The sequence below is a fragment of the Panthera pardus genome, unplaced genomic scaffold (assembly GCF_024362965.1).
Source record: "Panthera pardus isolate Hobbes unplaced genomic scaffold, ASM2436296v1 HiC_scaffold_22, whole genome shotgun sequence".
Taxonomy (NCBI): domain Eukaryota; kingdom Metazoa; phylum Chordata; class Mammalia; order Carnivora; family Felidae; genus Panthera; species Panthera pardus.
Window position 1 is genome coordinate 67,285,217 of NW_026526788.1, and position 15,105 is coordinate 67,300,321.

The following is a 15,105-nucleotide window of genomic DNA, read 5'->3' on the forward strand; positions in this document are numbered from 1 at the left end:
TTCAAGGTACAGGCAGTTTCCAGGCTGGATTTCTTCATCTTCGATCCAAATAGAGAGGGTGGAAATGACCACTCAGAATACCCCTTGAATCCTGTTGCATCAAAGCTTTCAACAACAGAAATTTCTGGATAACAAAAATGTTTTGTTTTGTTTTGTTTTTAGTCTTTTTTAAGTCCTAAGCAAACACTATGTTTATTTCAAGCAATTGCTAAAACAACATAACTGAAGACAGCTGTGACACCAAGATACTTTATTATTACCTTGACATTTGTGATAATGACAGTTTAATGGTGGCAGTGATAATTGGGCAGTTGACCAGTGGCAGCTGCAAAAAGGAGTTGCCCATTTGGCCTTTGAACTCACAAACGCTTTCTTTTTCCTCTTCCTGGGATGGTGTCAAGAGGCTTCCAGAAGGGTCCAGTGTTTGACACACTGTCGTAAGCTGTCCTACGATACAGCCTCAGACGAAACGAGGCCTCCCTGAGCCCCTGGTAATGGCATTGTTTACCTTTCCGAGGAGGTTGGGACAGCATCAATCCGCATGTGGTGCGTGCCCAGGCCAAGGAGTTCGTGCCGTGAGGCCTAAGGTTCTTATGAAATGAAAAAAACACGTCAGTAGGGCCGTGGTGGTTCCATGTGCGCTAAGTGTGTCCGTGACAGGATCAAGCGTGCTTTCCTTATTGAGGAGCAGAAAATCGTTGCGAAAGTGTTGAAGGCACAATCACAGAGTCTGAAAGCTAAATAAACAAATGAAGGGTTTTTTTGACTAATTAAAAAGAAAAAAAAAAGGAAAAGGAAAAAGAAAGGAGTTGCCCAGAACATAACGCCCATGATTTCTGCTCCGCCGCCCTATTAAAATTGCATTCTGCATCTCCCCGTCCAATCTCCCTTCCTTTGCTTTGTTTTCAACCGTAGCACGTTTTCTCTTAATAGCTGATATAACTTACTTCACTTACTGTGTTTTTACTGTCTGTGTGTCTCCTCCCACCCAGCCTGTGTCACGTGTCACATAAGCTCTCCAGGAGCAGAAGCGTTTCATTCAGTGATTTACAGCCCCCGCCCAACGTAAGGGCAATGCCTGGCACCCAGAAGCAGCTCCCTGAATATTTGTTTGAAGGACTGCATGAACTGTTAGCAAAAGTGTCAAACTTAGACACTGGTACACAGTGGCATTTGTTTCTTCTCTGAGCCCATCTAAGCTGTGAGCTGTATGTGTTTGGTGGTGCAGGAGGCTGTAATGAAAGTGCAAGATATGGGAATATCATAGCCTCTGGTCCTGTGTCATTGTTGGAAGTAAAAGAAGGTGCGGAACTGGGCCGCTCCTCTTGGCCCCAGGCATCAGTGACTCAGTACTTGTATGACAGGCTGGCTCTGACAGTGGCTGGTCTCATCGGACTCTCTTTGGCAGAGACCCAAGCTGTGCATTTGGTGGGATCTTGATGCTGGACGAAGAACAGGAAGGGCTAGGTCTCGCTCAGTCCCTTGCAGTAGGGGCCCAAAAGACTAGGACGAACACATATGCAGCAATAGGGGATTAGTGAGTACGTTTGGCTGCGTCCTCCCATACAATGAGGACTATCTCTGTGTGCCGTTAGAAGAAATCTCAGAGGGATGCCTGGGTGGCTGAGTCGGTTGAGCATCCGACCCTTGATTTCAGCTCAGGTCATGATCACGTGGTTTGTGAATTCGAGCCCCATGTCGAGCTCTGTGCTGACCACGCAGAGCCTGCTTTGGATTCTGTGTCTCCCTCTCTCTCTGACCCCCACTTACTCTCTCCCAAAAATAAATAAATATTAAAAAAAATAAAGAAATCTCAGGGATATGTCAAGGGGAAAAAAAACAGGGTATAGAAAATGTAAATAGTTGCTCCCATTTGTGTAAGAAAAGGGAGAATAGGAAAAAAATATATTAAAAAAATACACACCTACACAGAAAATTAATTTCACATAGCTTTATTTTTTTAATTTTTTTAATTTTTTTAACTTTTTTTTTTAACATTTTTATTTATTTTTGAGACAGGGAGAGACAGAACATGAACAGGGGAGGGTCAGAGAGAGGGAGACACAGAATCCGAAACAGGCTCCAGGCTCTGAGCCGTCAGCACAGAGCCCAACGCGGGGCTCGAACTCACAGACCGTGAGATCATGACCTGAGCCGAAGTCGGCCGCTCAACTGACTGAGCCACCCAGGCGCCCCTCACATAACTTTAAAACACAGTAATTTGATTATACATCTGTAGTGGAATGTACCTTTTTTTTAATGTTTGTTTTTGAGAGAGAGAGACACACAGCGTGAGCAGAGGAGGGGCCGAGAGAGAGGGAGGCACAGAATCTAAAGCAGGCTCCAGGCTCTGAGCTGTCAGCACAGAGCCTGAGGTGGGGCTCAAACCCACAAACCATGAGATCATGACCTGAACTGAAGTTGGACGCTTAACTGACTGAGCCACCCAGGCGCCCCTCTGGTAGAATGTATCTTAAGTTCAAAATAAACTCCAAGTAAATCTTAAACCATTTTCAGTAATATTGTTAGTAATGATATTGGTATTACTATTATGAAACAATTATATATAAAATATTTTATACATATATAGTAAGTAATTGTGTTAAAACCATCAGAAACCAGTGTTTCCAGTATATAAAAAAAGAACAGTTTCATAATTAAAGATGTTAAGTAAAAATCCTGTAATCCTAAATTTGAATTGGAAATGTCAGTGTGAATTCCTGATATATTTTCTCTTTAACAAATAAAAAAGTATTTCCTAACTTTGTCCACTGAAATGCCTAGAAATAGTGGCCAATTTAGTAGCAATAAGCACCCATGACATCCAGATTATGGCCTCTAAGTACAACTTCCCACTAAAGAGAACTTTGATCCTCAGAAAAAATGGCTGATTCCAGGTCTGGGACAGTAAATGTACAAGATGTGTTGGAATATCTTGTATCAGCAAGCAAAGAAGCTTCAAAGACCACTTGTGTCCTGTCTGAAGGACTCGAGAGCCAAGTTAAATGGCCTCCCAGTGCCCAAATATGGAACAGTGTGAGCATTAAGGAGTGTAAGTATAGTGGATGGATATACATTACATATATTACAATGTGTCACATTCCTAGTTAAAAATTCAATGGTCCTCACTAGGTTGGGGAACCAACTCATTCTGAAAACTGGTCAAGAAAGGGAAAGAATCAGACCTTTCTTATTGATTACCTTAGGGTATCCAAACTGTTGATGAGGAAAATTTCTTTTTTATAGGAGAATACTATCTAATAAACACAGAAGGAATTATAGAATTGGGCCATCATCATTTTGCATCCTCTAGTGAATAATGCGTTTAGACAACATGGTTAGTAAGTTCCTGCTAAAACATCAGGCGAAGCTGGTGGGAAACTTTATATGGGATGGATTGGGTTGATGCATTCAAACCCACTGATCATTTTTAATGTGACAAAAGAGAAAGACTTCAGATATCATGTACCCACAGAGGTAATGCAGCAGGAAGTAAACAGCACTGTCAAAGGTAAAACCTGAATTCATCTGTGCCAGGCTCAAGGTTTCTGTAGTATTCTGTAGAATACAGAATCCTAGTTTTCTGTAGAAAATACAGGGGACAGAGGAACATGTCAAAACAGTACTATGGAGATAAAAATCAACCAGTTGTGAGTGTGGGACATCCTTCAGGCCTGAAGACCCTTTTTTTTTTCCAACAAGTAAATTGCAAGGATCTATCAGCAGGAGGGGTTCTCTATAGATTAAAACAGATTAAAAATACTTATCCAGTCTATAATCCAGTCTGTAATCTTTAATCTATAATCTTTATTTGGATCCTAGCTCAAAAAAACAAGAAAATGATTAGATTACTTAGGACACTTGAACATACGAAATATTGAGACTAAAGAATGATTTATTTATTTATTTATTTATTTATTTATGGCTCTGGTAATGATACTGTGATTATGTTAAGAATAAAAAGTTATTGTAGTTCAGAGCTATATACTCAAGTATTTATAGATGAAATAATGACTCTGGGATTGGCTTTGAAACAATAGTGTAGAGGGTGAGAATGGGTAGGGTAGAGAGTAAACAAGATTGACCAATAGTTAAAATTGTTGAAGCTGGGTGATGGGTAAAGGTAATGATAGGTAATGAACCTATGATAGGTTTCATTATCCTGTTCCTCTACCTTTGTTTAGTTAGAACATGTCCATAATAAAAGGAAAAAAAAAAAAAAAACCAAAAGGAAAAAAAAAGGAAAAAAAAATCAATCCTGATTCCAGCTGTTCCTGAGTTTAACTTTGGACTGTGGAGTATGCTCTTGAAATCACACAGCTAGCGATTGGAAGGGCTAGGATGGTAATTCACATATGTCTGGCCCCAAAGCTCAAGGTCTTAACATCTGACTCTGTAGAATTTCTGTCCCTCTGTGGCTTAGACTATTGTGGGATTGTTGAGATTGAGAGTGTATAGGGTTTTACAAGCAGCCATAATAGAAACATGGGGAAATGGGGGCAACAACAAAATAAGAACCAAGTCAAAACCAAAACATCAGAGTTAGTCTTCCTTGGAAGGAGGGAACTTCCCTGGGTGAAAGAAGAGAGGGTAGAAAGATTGCACACGTCCCGTCCCACCTAAACCTTGTTGGGCTTTTCCTGTCCATCCCCCCACCCCGGGGTTTTGTATTTAGAGACCTGGGTTTAAGTAGCTTGGCCTGTCACTTACTAACTGTGAGTTTACTGTTCTGTGCCTCGGTTTCTTTACCTCATCTAGTCTTGGGGAGGATCACATAAGCTCTTAAATGTTAATTTAGAAGCATAGAAATTAGAAAGCAGAAGCATACTTAGTTCACCAGCATCCTGAGAATCCCGAAGCTGGGTTGGGGATTGTGTATTTGGAATGTCTTATGGTCTGGATACCCCTGTCTTGCTTTTCCAGCCCTAGCACATTCTCCAGCATTTTCTCCAGGACCTAGGGCAGCCTTACTTACATTTGGAATTACCATTTAGTCTCAGTGAGGACGATCAGGGCTCTAAGGGTGGTAATTTTCCCATCTGGCCATGTTTGAGTTTGTTATGTGGCTTGATAGCCAAAGGTAGCTGGAGAAGATCCTTCTTAGGTGGGTCCATAGAAAAGTCCAGCCAGACAGCTGGAGGCCAACTTCAACTTTGCCGTCTTTGAGATTGGAAGGAAAAGGTGAAATTGCTTGTCCTTTCTGAAGGAAGCACCACATTTTCTTTCCCTTCTACCCCATTTACCCCTTAACCCTAACCTGCTCCCCTTTCCTCACTAAATCTAAGTCTTGTGACACACAGGGCTCAGTCCTGGCAAATGTGGTTCTTTTCGCAAACCTTTGAAGAGTTCCTGGCAAATGCACTTGGTTGAACTGCTTGGTCACCTGGGAAGTATTTAGGAGTCACACCTTGTGGTCTTTGATCCCTGGTGTCCAGCTCACTTTCCCCCACTGCGTGTGACCTGTCCACTTGCTGGGGGCTTGGGTGTGACTGAGCTGCTGGCCCAGGGAAGCTCAGCCAGAGGGAGCCCTGATTTACGAACTGTCTGGATTTAACTGAGGCTACAGCACTTTTATTAATAGAACATGCTGCATTTCCTTTTTATAAAAATATGAAGATCATTGCACTCAGGAAAATGCCTGGTGACTTTCTGTCTTTAGGGCATGTTCATCACCGGGCTAAAATTAAAAGTGAAGTCAGGCCCTTCTTGAGTCTATTTTTAACTGAGTTTAGCATATGAATGTGAACGTGAAGTCTTTCTTTAGATCTCCCTTAACTCAATTACTTACTTATGCTAAGCATCCCGCCTGGAATTTGGGTCTACCTACAGTGGGAGGCCCAGAGGGGGATAACTCTGCTATCTTAGTTTGTGTGTCTTCACCCATCCCAGCTTCACTTATATCTGGACGGTTAAGGAGGCGTTAGTCATTATACTGAAATAATCATCATCATCATAATACGAGAAAAAAAGAAAACCAACCCACCCACCAACCTAATGGCCATTCTGTGATGTGTAGATATCAAGTAACCCCTAATTGGTACGTATTTTTCCAGGGGCTCCAATTTAGGAGCAGCCACTTGGGTGGAAGAGGAGACACGGGATTGCAGAGAAGACTGTGTCATTCAGGCAGAAAGTGCGAATGGCCCTGGCTTACCAGGGAGACTTGGGACAACAGGTGGAGGGAGGGAGAGGGGAAAAAACTTAGCAAGTGTCATTCCTGTCCAGAGAGTTCCCGATGAGTGATGGGAGTGCTAGGGAAAACTTTCAGAAACCCTCTTAAATTCCCGCTTTGAAATCGTTTTAATGTCTGCTCTTTGAGGACTGTGAAGGGGGGGTGGGGCAGAGGGGCAGAGTTGATCCTAACTCTTAAGATTCTTTGGCCTAAAGTTTCACTTGAAGGCAGGGACTGACAAAGGCTCTTTTTTGAACTTCTTCCTAGGGCCTTTCCCTGTGGACGCTTTTTAAGTAAAACACTTTTTTAAAAAAGCCTATTTATCATGATCACTCTTGGCCCTTGTTTTGTTTTGTTTGTTTGTTTGTTTTTAGGACGGTCATTTTGGGTGAAAAAATATTGAGTTTGTTTCTGCCGATGTCATTTTTCTTTGCACTTTTACATGAATGTATATTCAGCTCGTGGTGTCCTGAACCCTTTTAAGGTGTCATTTTTAAGCAGAGGAAGAACTTCCTTCTGTTTTTTTGGTATGACAGCAAAGCCATTGTTGAGGATAAGCGGAAGATTAATTTAAAATGCCAATTACTTTTGCTAATCCGCTGATGGTGAGGTTGTTTATGGCTGGAGAACTATGAAAATGTTTCCAGATAAAGTGTGAGAGGGGAGAACAGGAAAGGGGTGTGTGTGTGAAGGGGCAGAGGGGTAGTTAGGGGGACTGGGAATGGTAATTAAGCAATAGGCACCTTCCATATATCGCATTTTCTGTTAAGAGCAGTCGAAATGAAGTATGATGTGTTTATAGGCCACCACCATCTGTCTGAAAAATCTCCTATGGGTTTTTGTCTGCAGTTCAACAAACCATTTACTTGCTATAATGGTCTTTTCAATAAAACTTTGGATTAAATTACAATACTTTTGGGCTTAGGAGGTTTTCAATTCTGAAGACTTTGTACTTTCACTTAGTTACAGTAAATTTTAAGGGATTGGCTCTCCTAGCCAGATTGATAGTTTTGGGTTATGTCCAGTTAGTAAAACATGGTAAGGGTAGGGGTGGGGAAAGCTATGCGTTGCCACGGTCCTTAAGCATAGTGACTGAAGGACGTTCTCCTGGCTTCTAGAGGAGGCACCTGTGTGGTACCTGGAGAATGGACAGACCCCTGATAGAGTTGTTGAATTCAAAATAATAGGCCGTCCCTCTGAAACCATTCAATTTCACCCTTATTAGTTATTCAGGTACTTTTGTCTTGGTTTTTATCTCCATTCAACTCTGTTCCTTAGTGAATCTAAGGACTCATCTCTTTGAAACCTTTTAGTTTCACCTTGGTTGGTTGTTTCCGTTAAAGAGAACATTTTTGTCTTGTTTTTTCCTTGCTTCAACTTGACCCCTTAGGGGGTCCAAAGGTGTTTCACGCCTTGGAGTTTCGGGGTGGATCCAAGAAATGGTCAGGATCACGCTTGTCTCTTTCTCAGGCACTGCTGGGTGGTACCTGGTACAGGTAGATGAGGGAGTGAAGAATGTGTGGCACATTCTTAAATTGTCCTCTGAGAGGAGATCTGAACCTCAATTTCTCACGACCAGACTCTGTTCCTTTAGATCGGTGCTTGTGTGTGAAAAGCCTCTGGCTTTGCTTCTTTCACTGTTACCATGATTTGTGGGATTGAGGTTAGGCCTGGAATCCTCACGGAGTTCCTCTCAGCTGGAGTTCGCTAACACAGCGGCTGAGAGCGGTGCTAATGCCAGCTGCCAGCAGGAGCCCGCTCCTTCCCTGGCAGGTGGGAGCCCCCTCCGTGAATATTGAGATAGGATCCAACCATCCCTGTTGCACATTTTCTTCTGAATGCTCCTGGTTTGTGAAAATGTAGCTTACTCTCATAAATACTTTGACACGCTTCCCTTTCTCCAGGTCTGATTTATAACAGCACTACCGTAACAAGCTAATGGGTAACTTTATTTTATTTTTTATTTTAAATTGAAGTGTAGTTGACTAAAGGGAAATTTTGAAAGAAAGAATAATCGTCAGTAATCTCTTCGTTAGACTCCATAATTTGCCTAGTTTGTCTTCGTTCTTTTTTTTGTTGGGTCATGTGCACATAATTTGAAACATGCAACTTTATATTCTTTTTTTTTTAACATTACATTTGCAGCTGCATCATTTCATAATTTAATTGTCCATGACTGCTTGATATTCCACTGAGCTGATCTACCAGAATATACCTAATTATTCACCAACCGATGGACAATCATGATTTCCAATACTACAGTAATGGATATATCTGCATGCACGCAGCTTTGGAATATTTCCCAGGAATGGGATTAGTAGGTCAAAGGGCATGAATATTTTTATTACTCTTGATATATTTACCATATTGCTTTACAATAAAGTTGTACCCATTTACAAAGTTAGCAGTAAATTATGAGGGTATGAGTTTCACTGTGAAACTTAACAATAGTTTCACGAGAGGATATGAGAACCCCTTTGCCACGGTTTGAATCCCAGCTTTGTCACTTGCCGCTTGCCAGCTGTGTAAACCTTGGGCAAGTTCTAAAGAACTTCCTGTGCCTCAGTTACCTTCTCTGTGAAATGGGGATAACCATAGTACCTACTTCATAGAAATGATTTAGTTAATATTTGTATAGTGCCTACAACAGTGTGTGTGTAGTATCATGCTGTGTATTTTTAATTTTTATTGATGTTTTATTGTGAGAGAGAGAGAAAGAGAGTTTTAGCAGAGCACAGGGGAGGGGCAGAGGGAGAAAAAGAGAATCTTAAGCAGGTGCCACTCTCATCAGGGAGCCGACCTGGGGCTCCATCTCACAACCCTGGGATCATGACCTGAGCTGAAACTAAGAGTCCAACATTCAACCAGCTGAGCCACCCAGGCACTCCTGCTGTGTGTGTGTTTAACAAACACATCTCTCTAGGATTTGAAACAATTAATTTAGGGGAGCATGGGTGGCTCAGTCCGTGAAGCATTGGACCCCTGATTTTGGCTCAGGTCAGGATCTCAGGGTTGGGTGGGTTCTAGCCCCGTGTGGGGATCTGCGCTGACAGTGCTAAGCCTGCTTGGAATTCTGTCTCTCCTCTCTCTCTGACCCTTCCCACGGGCATGCTCTCTCTCTCTCTCAAATAAATATTAAAAAAATAAAATTTAATAGCAGTAGTGACTTCATTTGTTAAAAATATTTAAACACGTTTATTAACAGTACTTCTAAGTAACACTCCTTTTTAAGTCTCTGTTTTGGAAAAGGTAAGTCTTACAATGTTAATTTACAGCACAGATCCAATCTGGTGGGTTTATTCATATTACAAACGAAGTTCTTCCTTAAGTTTTTAAAACAGCCCTGTATCCCTTTAGGGTGGGGTCTGAAGGTCGGGAAGGGTTAGGTGGCCCCGAGGCGCTGAGGCTGGCAGCCCCCCAGGAATTCCACAGGCTTAAAATCAGGTTTCCCCGCATCAAGTTCTGGGGGGTAAACGTGGGTATTTGAGGGCCTGAATAAGAGGCTCTTCTTCCTCCAGCGTTAGAGGACTGATAATGTAGAATCCCGATTTTGAGGCGGACATGGTTTCTACCTGGGGGACTTTGGGGACCCCTCCTCCCTGCGCCCCATAGCGATGCCCGGGACCCTGCGGTAGGGGCAGCACTGAGGCTGAATTCATCCCGACACCCCGCGGCCAGGGGCGGAGGGCGGCAGAGGTAGCAGAACTTGGATCGTTATGGATCGATCAGCTTTCCTCTCCTTAATCCTGGTTGTTTCTGCTGAACCCTCCGAATAGTTTAATCCTTGTGAGTGTTTACGAACAAGAAGCCTGAGAGGGGCGCCTGGCTGGCTCAGTCCGTAGAGCAAGCGGCTCTTGATCTCAGGATCCGGAGTTCAAACCTCACCTCGGGTGTGGAGCCTACTTTGAAAACCACCACCACCAAGAAAACCAAACTAGAAGCCTGAAAAATCTCAGCGAGCCGGTCCAAGGGGAGGCTCCCCGTGCTTCGCGTGTCACCTGCGCCCGGACCCTGCGTCCCCTCCACGGAGACCACCGCGGCCGGCTGCCTGCCGCCTTCTCTCAGACCCGCCGAGCTTTGGGGGTCGTGGGCAGAAAGCGCCCCCGGCCAGGGCGCGGCGCGCGTGCGATCTTCCTGCGAACGCGCCCGGGGAGGTGTGCGCGCCGCCCGCTCGCTCGCGCCGAGTCCTCGGAGCCGCGCCATCCGCAGCTTCTGTCCCCTGCGTGGAGACTGCTCCCGATCTGGGGGGGTGGGGGTGGGGTGCCCGGGGGGGGGGGTGCCCCAGCGACCCCAGGAGAGATGGTCGTCTCTCCTGGAGTGGGAAAGCGGCTTCTTTTGGAGCGCTAGTGCTCCCAGCATACCGGGATGTACCATGAACCTGGACCGGTTCGTTTGTCAAACGCGTAAGACGTGCGTCTTCTAGGACCGTGGAGCAAAGTAGGAGAAACCCCGTGTGGTTCCACTCTGCAAAGTCGACTGCTTTTTTCTGCACATACACTAGTTTTCTCTTTCTTCCTAGTTTTAGTTGTACTAAAATGTTCAATTTTGAAGTCTGTCTTTTTTACTTAACATTATTTTACAAACATATATACTGGCTGCATAATATTTTCTTAAGTGTATACAGACATTCCCCTGTTGGATATTTGGGTGGTTGGGTTTTTCTGTGGTAAACATCTTTTTGCCTATAACGTTTTCCATGTTATGTTATAGGCTCATGTTGTAATTATTTGGGGCAAAGTGTAGGGACATTTTTAAGTCTGTCTGTCTATCTATCTATCTATCTATCTATCTTTCAAACAGCTTTCCAAAAAAATTTCACTCCTGCTAGCTGTGGTTCAGTATATATTCTATGCCAGCCTCACCAGCACTGCTGAGAATGAGAATCCTGGTGGGATAGTGAGGCCAAGGCCACAGATGAGGGGAGACGGGCACTGACTGTGAAAGCCTGCTTTCTGTAACCCACTGTTCCCACTTCCTGCATTTGGAGGACAGTGGTTTATATTGAAATTGGGGGAATGAGATTGAGTTCTGATTTGGGGCCTGAGGTGGTTCTTGAGGTTACCTTGGATTGGGGTGTTTAAAGGAGAGCACTGTCTGAAATTATCATGGCTTTGTAACCCATGAATTTGGGTTACATGGAGAGGGAATACCATTTTCTATGTGTGGGATACGTTTTTGGGGTTGGCTTCCATTTTGAGCAGAATGAGTCCATAATGGAGAGGTTTTCCCTGGGCAGTTTGAGGATGTATCTTCCTGGCATGGACCTGAGGTGGTTTTTAGCATCTCCCTACTTTTATTTTTTATTAAAAAAATTTTTTTAAGAGAGAGAGAGAGAGAGAGTGCACACTCAAGTGGAGGACAGAGGCAACGGGAGAGAGAGAATTTCAAGCATGCTCTACACTCGGCATGGAACCCAACCCATAAAATCAAGAGTTTGATACTCAACCCACTGAGCCACCCAGGCGCCCCTCCCTGTACTTTAATACTGCGATTGTTAAGGTTGCTGCCTAGAGAGAAAAGGTCTCCCTCTTCAAGAGTGCATTTCATGTGTCAGGTGGATGGAAAGGAATGCAGAAGTCACAGCTTTAGTCTGCAAATGTATTGGAAGGGCTGGGTTTTAATAATAAGTGAGCTGTGTAGGATGGTATTCATGTTTGGGTCGTTCATGGTCAGTTCTTATGTCCTGTACAATCCATGAGAAAACCTGTAACTGTATCACCAGTTCATTCTATGCCTGAGCCTCATGTTCCTGGGGCTTCGCCTACAACAGTGAGCTCTTAAATCCTAGGCTGCTGTATTTGCCATGCTGCTGATCTCGAGTTAGAGCGAGATTCCAATGTCCTTCAGCTTAAACAAGTTCTGAGTGTCTCCTTAAAATTATTCTCAATTTCCAGCCCATTTCCAGATGGCGGGCAGACTTGAATTATACAACCTGTAGCTGGACATTTGTGTCGTGACTACATAAGCTGAATGATGTCTCCTAAGTCTTTGTGGATCCCTTAGAAGCTCACTGGATTAATAGTGTTGAAGGTTTTTAATCTGAATAATTTTAATTGCATTTGGAAGCCTGCATATTAACAAGCTGGTAGTAAGGCAGCTTGGCATTAAGAGTGATAGTGCTTTAATCTTTGAGATAACATACATGGTCTGGTATTTTTGAGGATGTCGATGGACTGTATTTTTAAGACTTTTTTTTTTAGTTCATTTTCGCTGTTGGAGATAACTTAATTATCTCAAATAATTATTTTTTAAATGCCTTAAAATAATATAAGCCAATAACTTTAGGATTCTCCCACCAGAGGATATACCTATTTTATATGGCTGTGTCTGTGTGTATGCATGTGTATACTAACTCTGTGTCCTGGCCTGCAGAGAATATAGAAGTATCTCCCATATAATCTTTTTTTTTTTAATTTTTGAATGTTTATTTATTGTGTGTGTGAGAGAGAGAGAGAGAGAGAGAGAGAATGAGTGGGGTAGAGGCAGAGAGAGAGAGAGGTAGACACAGAATCCAAAGCAGGCTCCAGGCTGTCAGCACAGAGCCTGATGCGGGGCTCGAACCCACAAACCATGAGATCAGGACCTGAGCCAAAGTCAGCCGCTTATCTGACTGAGCCACCCGGACTCCCCTCTCCTGTATAATCTTTAAGGAGCTTGCAACCAGGTCGCGGGGATAAGGGGAACAAAGCTGAAATATGTAATGAATGTTTCAAGGCAGGATATAATTCAGTATTCACAGTGTGTTGCTGACTGATGGTGATGTTCTAAGTGCCAGCATTATGTGGTGCAAACGGTCTGGAAGGAGACCAGCAAGACCTCGGTGTTTGGCGAAGACATCCTGGAGGGGTGGGATCTGGAAGGGCCTTGAAGGAATGGACAGGTTTTGGGTGGGTGGAAGTGAAATTACTGAAGTTATACCCCGAGAAGACTCTAGTGGAATAAAGGAGAACAGAGCCTGGTTAGGAGAAGAAGATTTTTATTGACCTGTGAAGGGTAAAAGGTTAGACAGGATGGTGGGTCTAGGCTTGGGAGGAACCCAAAGTCAAGAAGAGAGGCTGATTCTTAAAACCACCACCACTGCTGTCATCATCATCGACAGCATGTTATTAGCAGCTAACCTTTGTTGTGTGCTCACTACATGATTCTAAGGGCTTTCCGTATATCTTATTTAATCCTCAGACAACCTTATGAAACAGATAACAATTATTATTCACTCTTCATGGCAGAGGGACCGAAACATAAAGAAGTTAAGTAACTTCCAGCTAGTAGGAGGCACAGTTGGGGTTTAGACAGACGGAACCAGGTAGCCTGTTTTCTGTCGGAGCCTGTGTTCCTCACCACGATGTAGTACTACCTCTTAGTCATAGTTGAGAACTCCTGATGAGATTAATGTGGCTTCATCATGTGCAGGAGCCTGGCCTTTCGAGTCGGAGAGACCTGGACTCACATTCCCGCTCTACCGCTTATTAGCTATGATCTTGGAAGTTATTTCTGTGAACCTTGATTTCATCACTTATTTATTTTTTATTTATATTTATTTATTTACTTATTAAAAAAATTTTAAGGCTTTTTATTTATTTTTGAGAGAGAGAGAGGGAAGCACAGAATCCGAAGCAGGTTCCAGGCTCTGAGCCATCAGCACAGAGCCCAACGTGGGGCTCAAACTCACGAACTACAAGATCATGACCTGAGCTAAAGTCTGACACTCAACTGACTGAGCCACCCAGGCTCGATTTCATCATTTATGAAGGAGGGATAATAATACTTCAGGATTGTTGGGAGGATTAAATGAGATAGCATACATAAATCACCTAGTGGAACGCCTAGCAGGGAGTAAGCTGGCAGGAAAGGATAGTTGCCATGGACTCCTATTTCTCAAATAAAAATTGGGCTGAAATTGGTCGCTGAGTAGAAAAAGGAATGAGGGTAAGAGATGATTCAGGTAGAATGTATTTGGTGTCACTTGCAATAATAATTAGCCAGCACAGATACCAGATGTGGAATTCCTTCTGGATCATTCCAGGAATGGACTATAAATTCCAGATGTGGTTCTACACGGCTCCAAGAACTGACTGCATTTTTCTTTGTCCTCCGAAACTTGGAGGGTAAAACCAGGACATTGCCATTGTACTGAAATTAAGCACAGGATCAGGTGCCAATTGTGCATTCCAGGGGCTAAAATCAGGATCTGCTGAAATCAGTGTCCTCCCTCTTCCTAATGGTGCCGACCACAGATAATTGCCGTGCCTCTCAGAGAGAAAAATAGATATTTGAAAGTAGAGTACTTAATAATCGTGTATAAAGTAAAACAAGGCATGGAATAATTATAACTGAGACAGAGACATTTAAACAACACATTTCAGAGGAAGAAAAGAAGAACAAAACAGCGGAATAAAAACTGTTCCCTAAGATGAAATGCTAATTAGAAATATCACTGTCAGAGTTTATGGAGAAAAAGCACTTAGTGCTTCTCACGTTGGAGTCCTTGCACATTCCAGACGGTCCACCTGGTAGTTCTTCCTCTGTGTGGCATTCTGTGGTTGTAGTTTCTCTTAACATTGCTTCCTCCCAGAATTTCAAAAGTCATGGTACAAATGTCTACAAAGAAGAGCAATTTCTTTTCCGATTTTCAGTTTCCTTGTTTGTGATAAACCTATTTGTTCTTGTGTCTGTGTCCTCAGTATAATTCAGGTTGTCTTCCTTGGAACCACTGAATGTTCTTTGTTGCTCTCAATCCAATATTGGTTTTGACATTTGGAAATGCAAGAAGCTATAAGGAAGAATAAAAGTTGAAAAAATATGTAGTGTGTCTGAAAATGTGAAAAATTTTATCAAAATCCCAGAGTTGCTGTAGAATTTTTAAGTTTTCAAATAAGGCTGGAATCAGATTGCTGCTTGCAGACCTATTTGGTGCTAAGTGGTATTTTGGAAAA

General features: G+C 43.0%; 1 protein-coding gene and 1 pseudogene across 4 annotated transcripts in view; both read left to right on the forward strand.

The window, feature by feature from the left end:
- The window catches only part of RBM20 (RNA binding motif protein 20), a 196,513-nt gene that overhangs the window by 16,761 nt on the left and 164,647 nt on the right, over window positions 1–15,105 (forward strand). The window contains exon 1 of one of the 4 annotated variants that reach the window (XM_019459414.2): window positions 5,292–6,037. The exons of the other annotated variants lie outside the window; for them this stretch is intronic. Coding sequence (XP_019314959.2) covers window positions 6,009–6,037 — 29 coding nt within the window. The 5' untranslated portion in view covers window positions 5,292–6,008. Of the gene's footprint in view, window positions 1–5,291; window positions 6,038–15,105 lie in introns of those variants that run through there. 4 annotated transcript variants of the gene reach the window in all.
- On the forward strand, window positions 281–1,056 carry LOC109272678 (60S ribosomal protein L34-like; annotated as a pseudogene).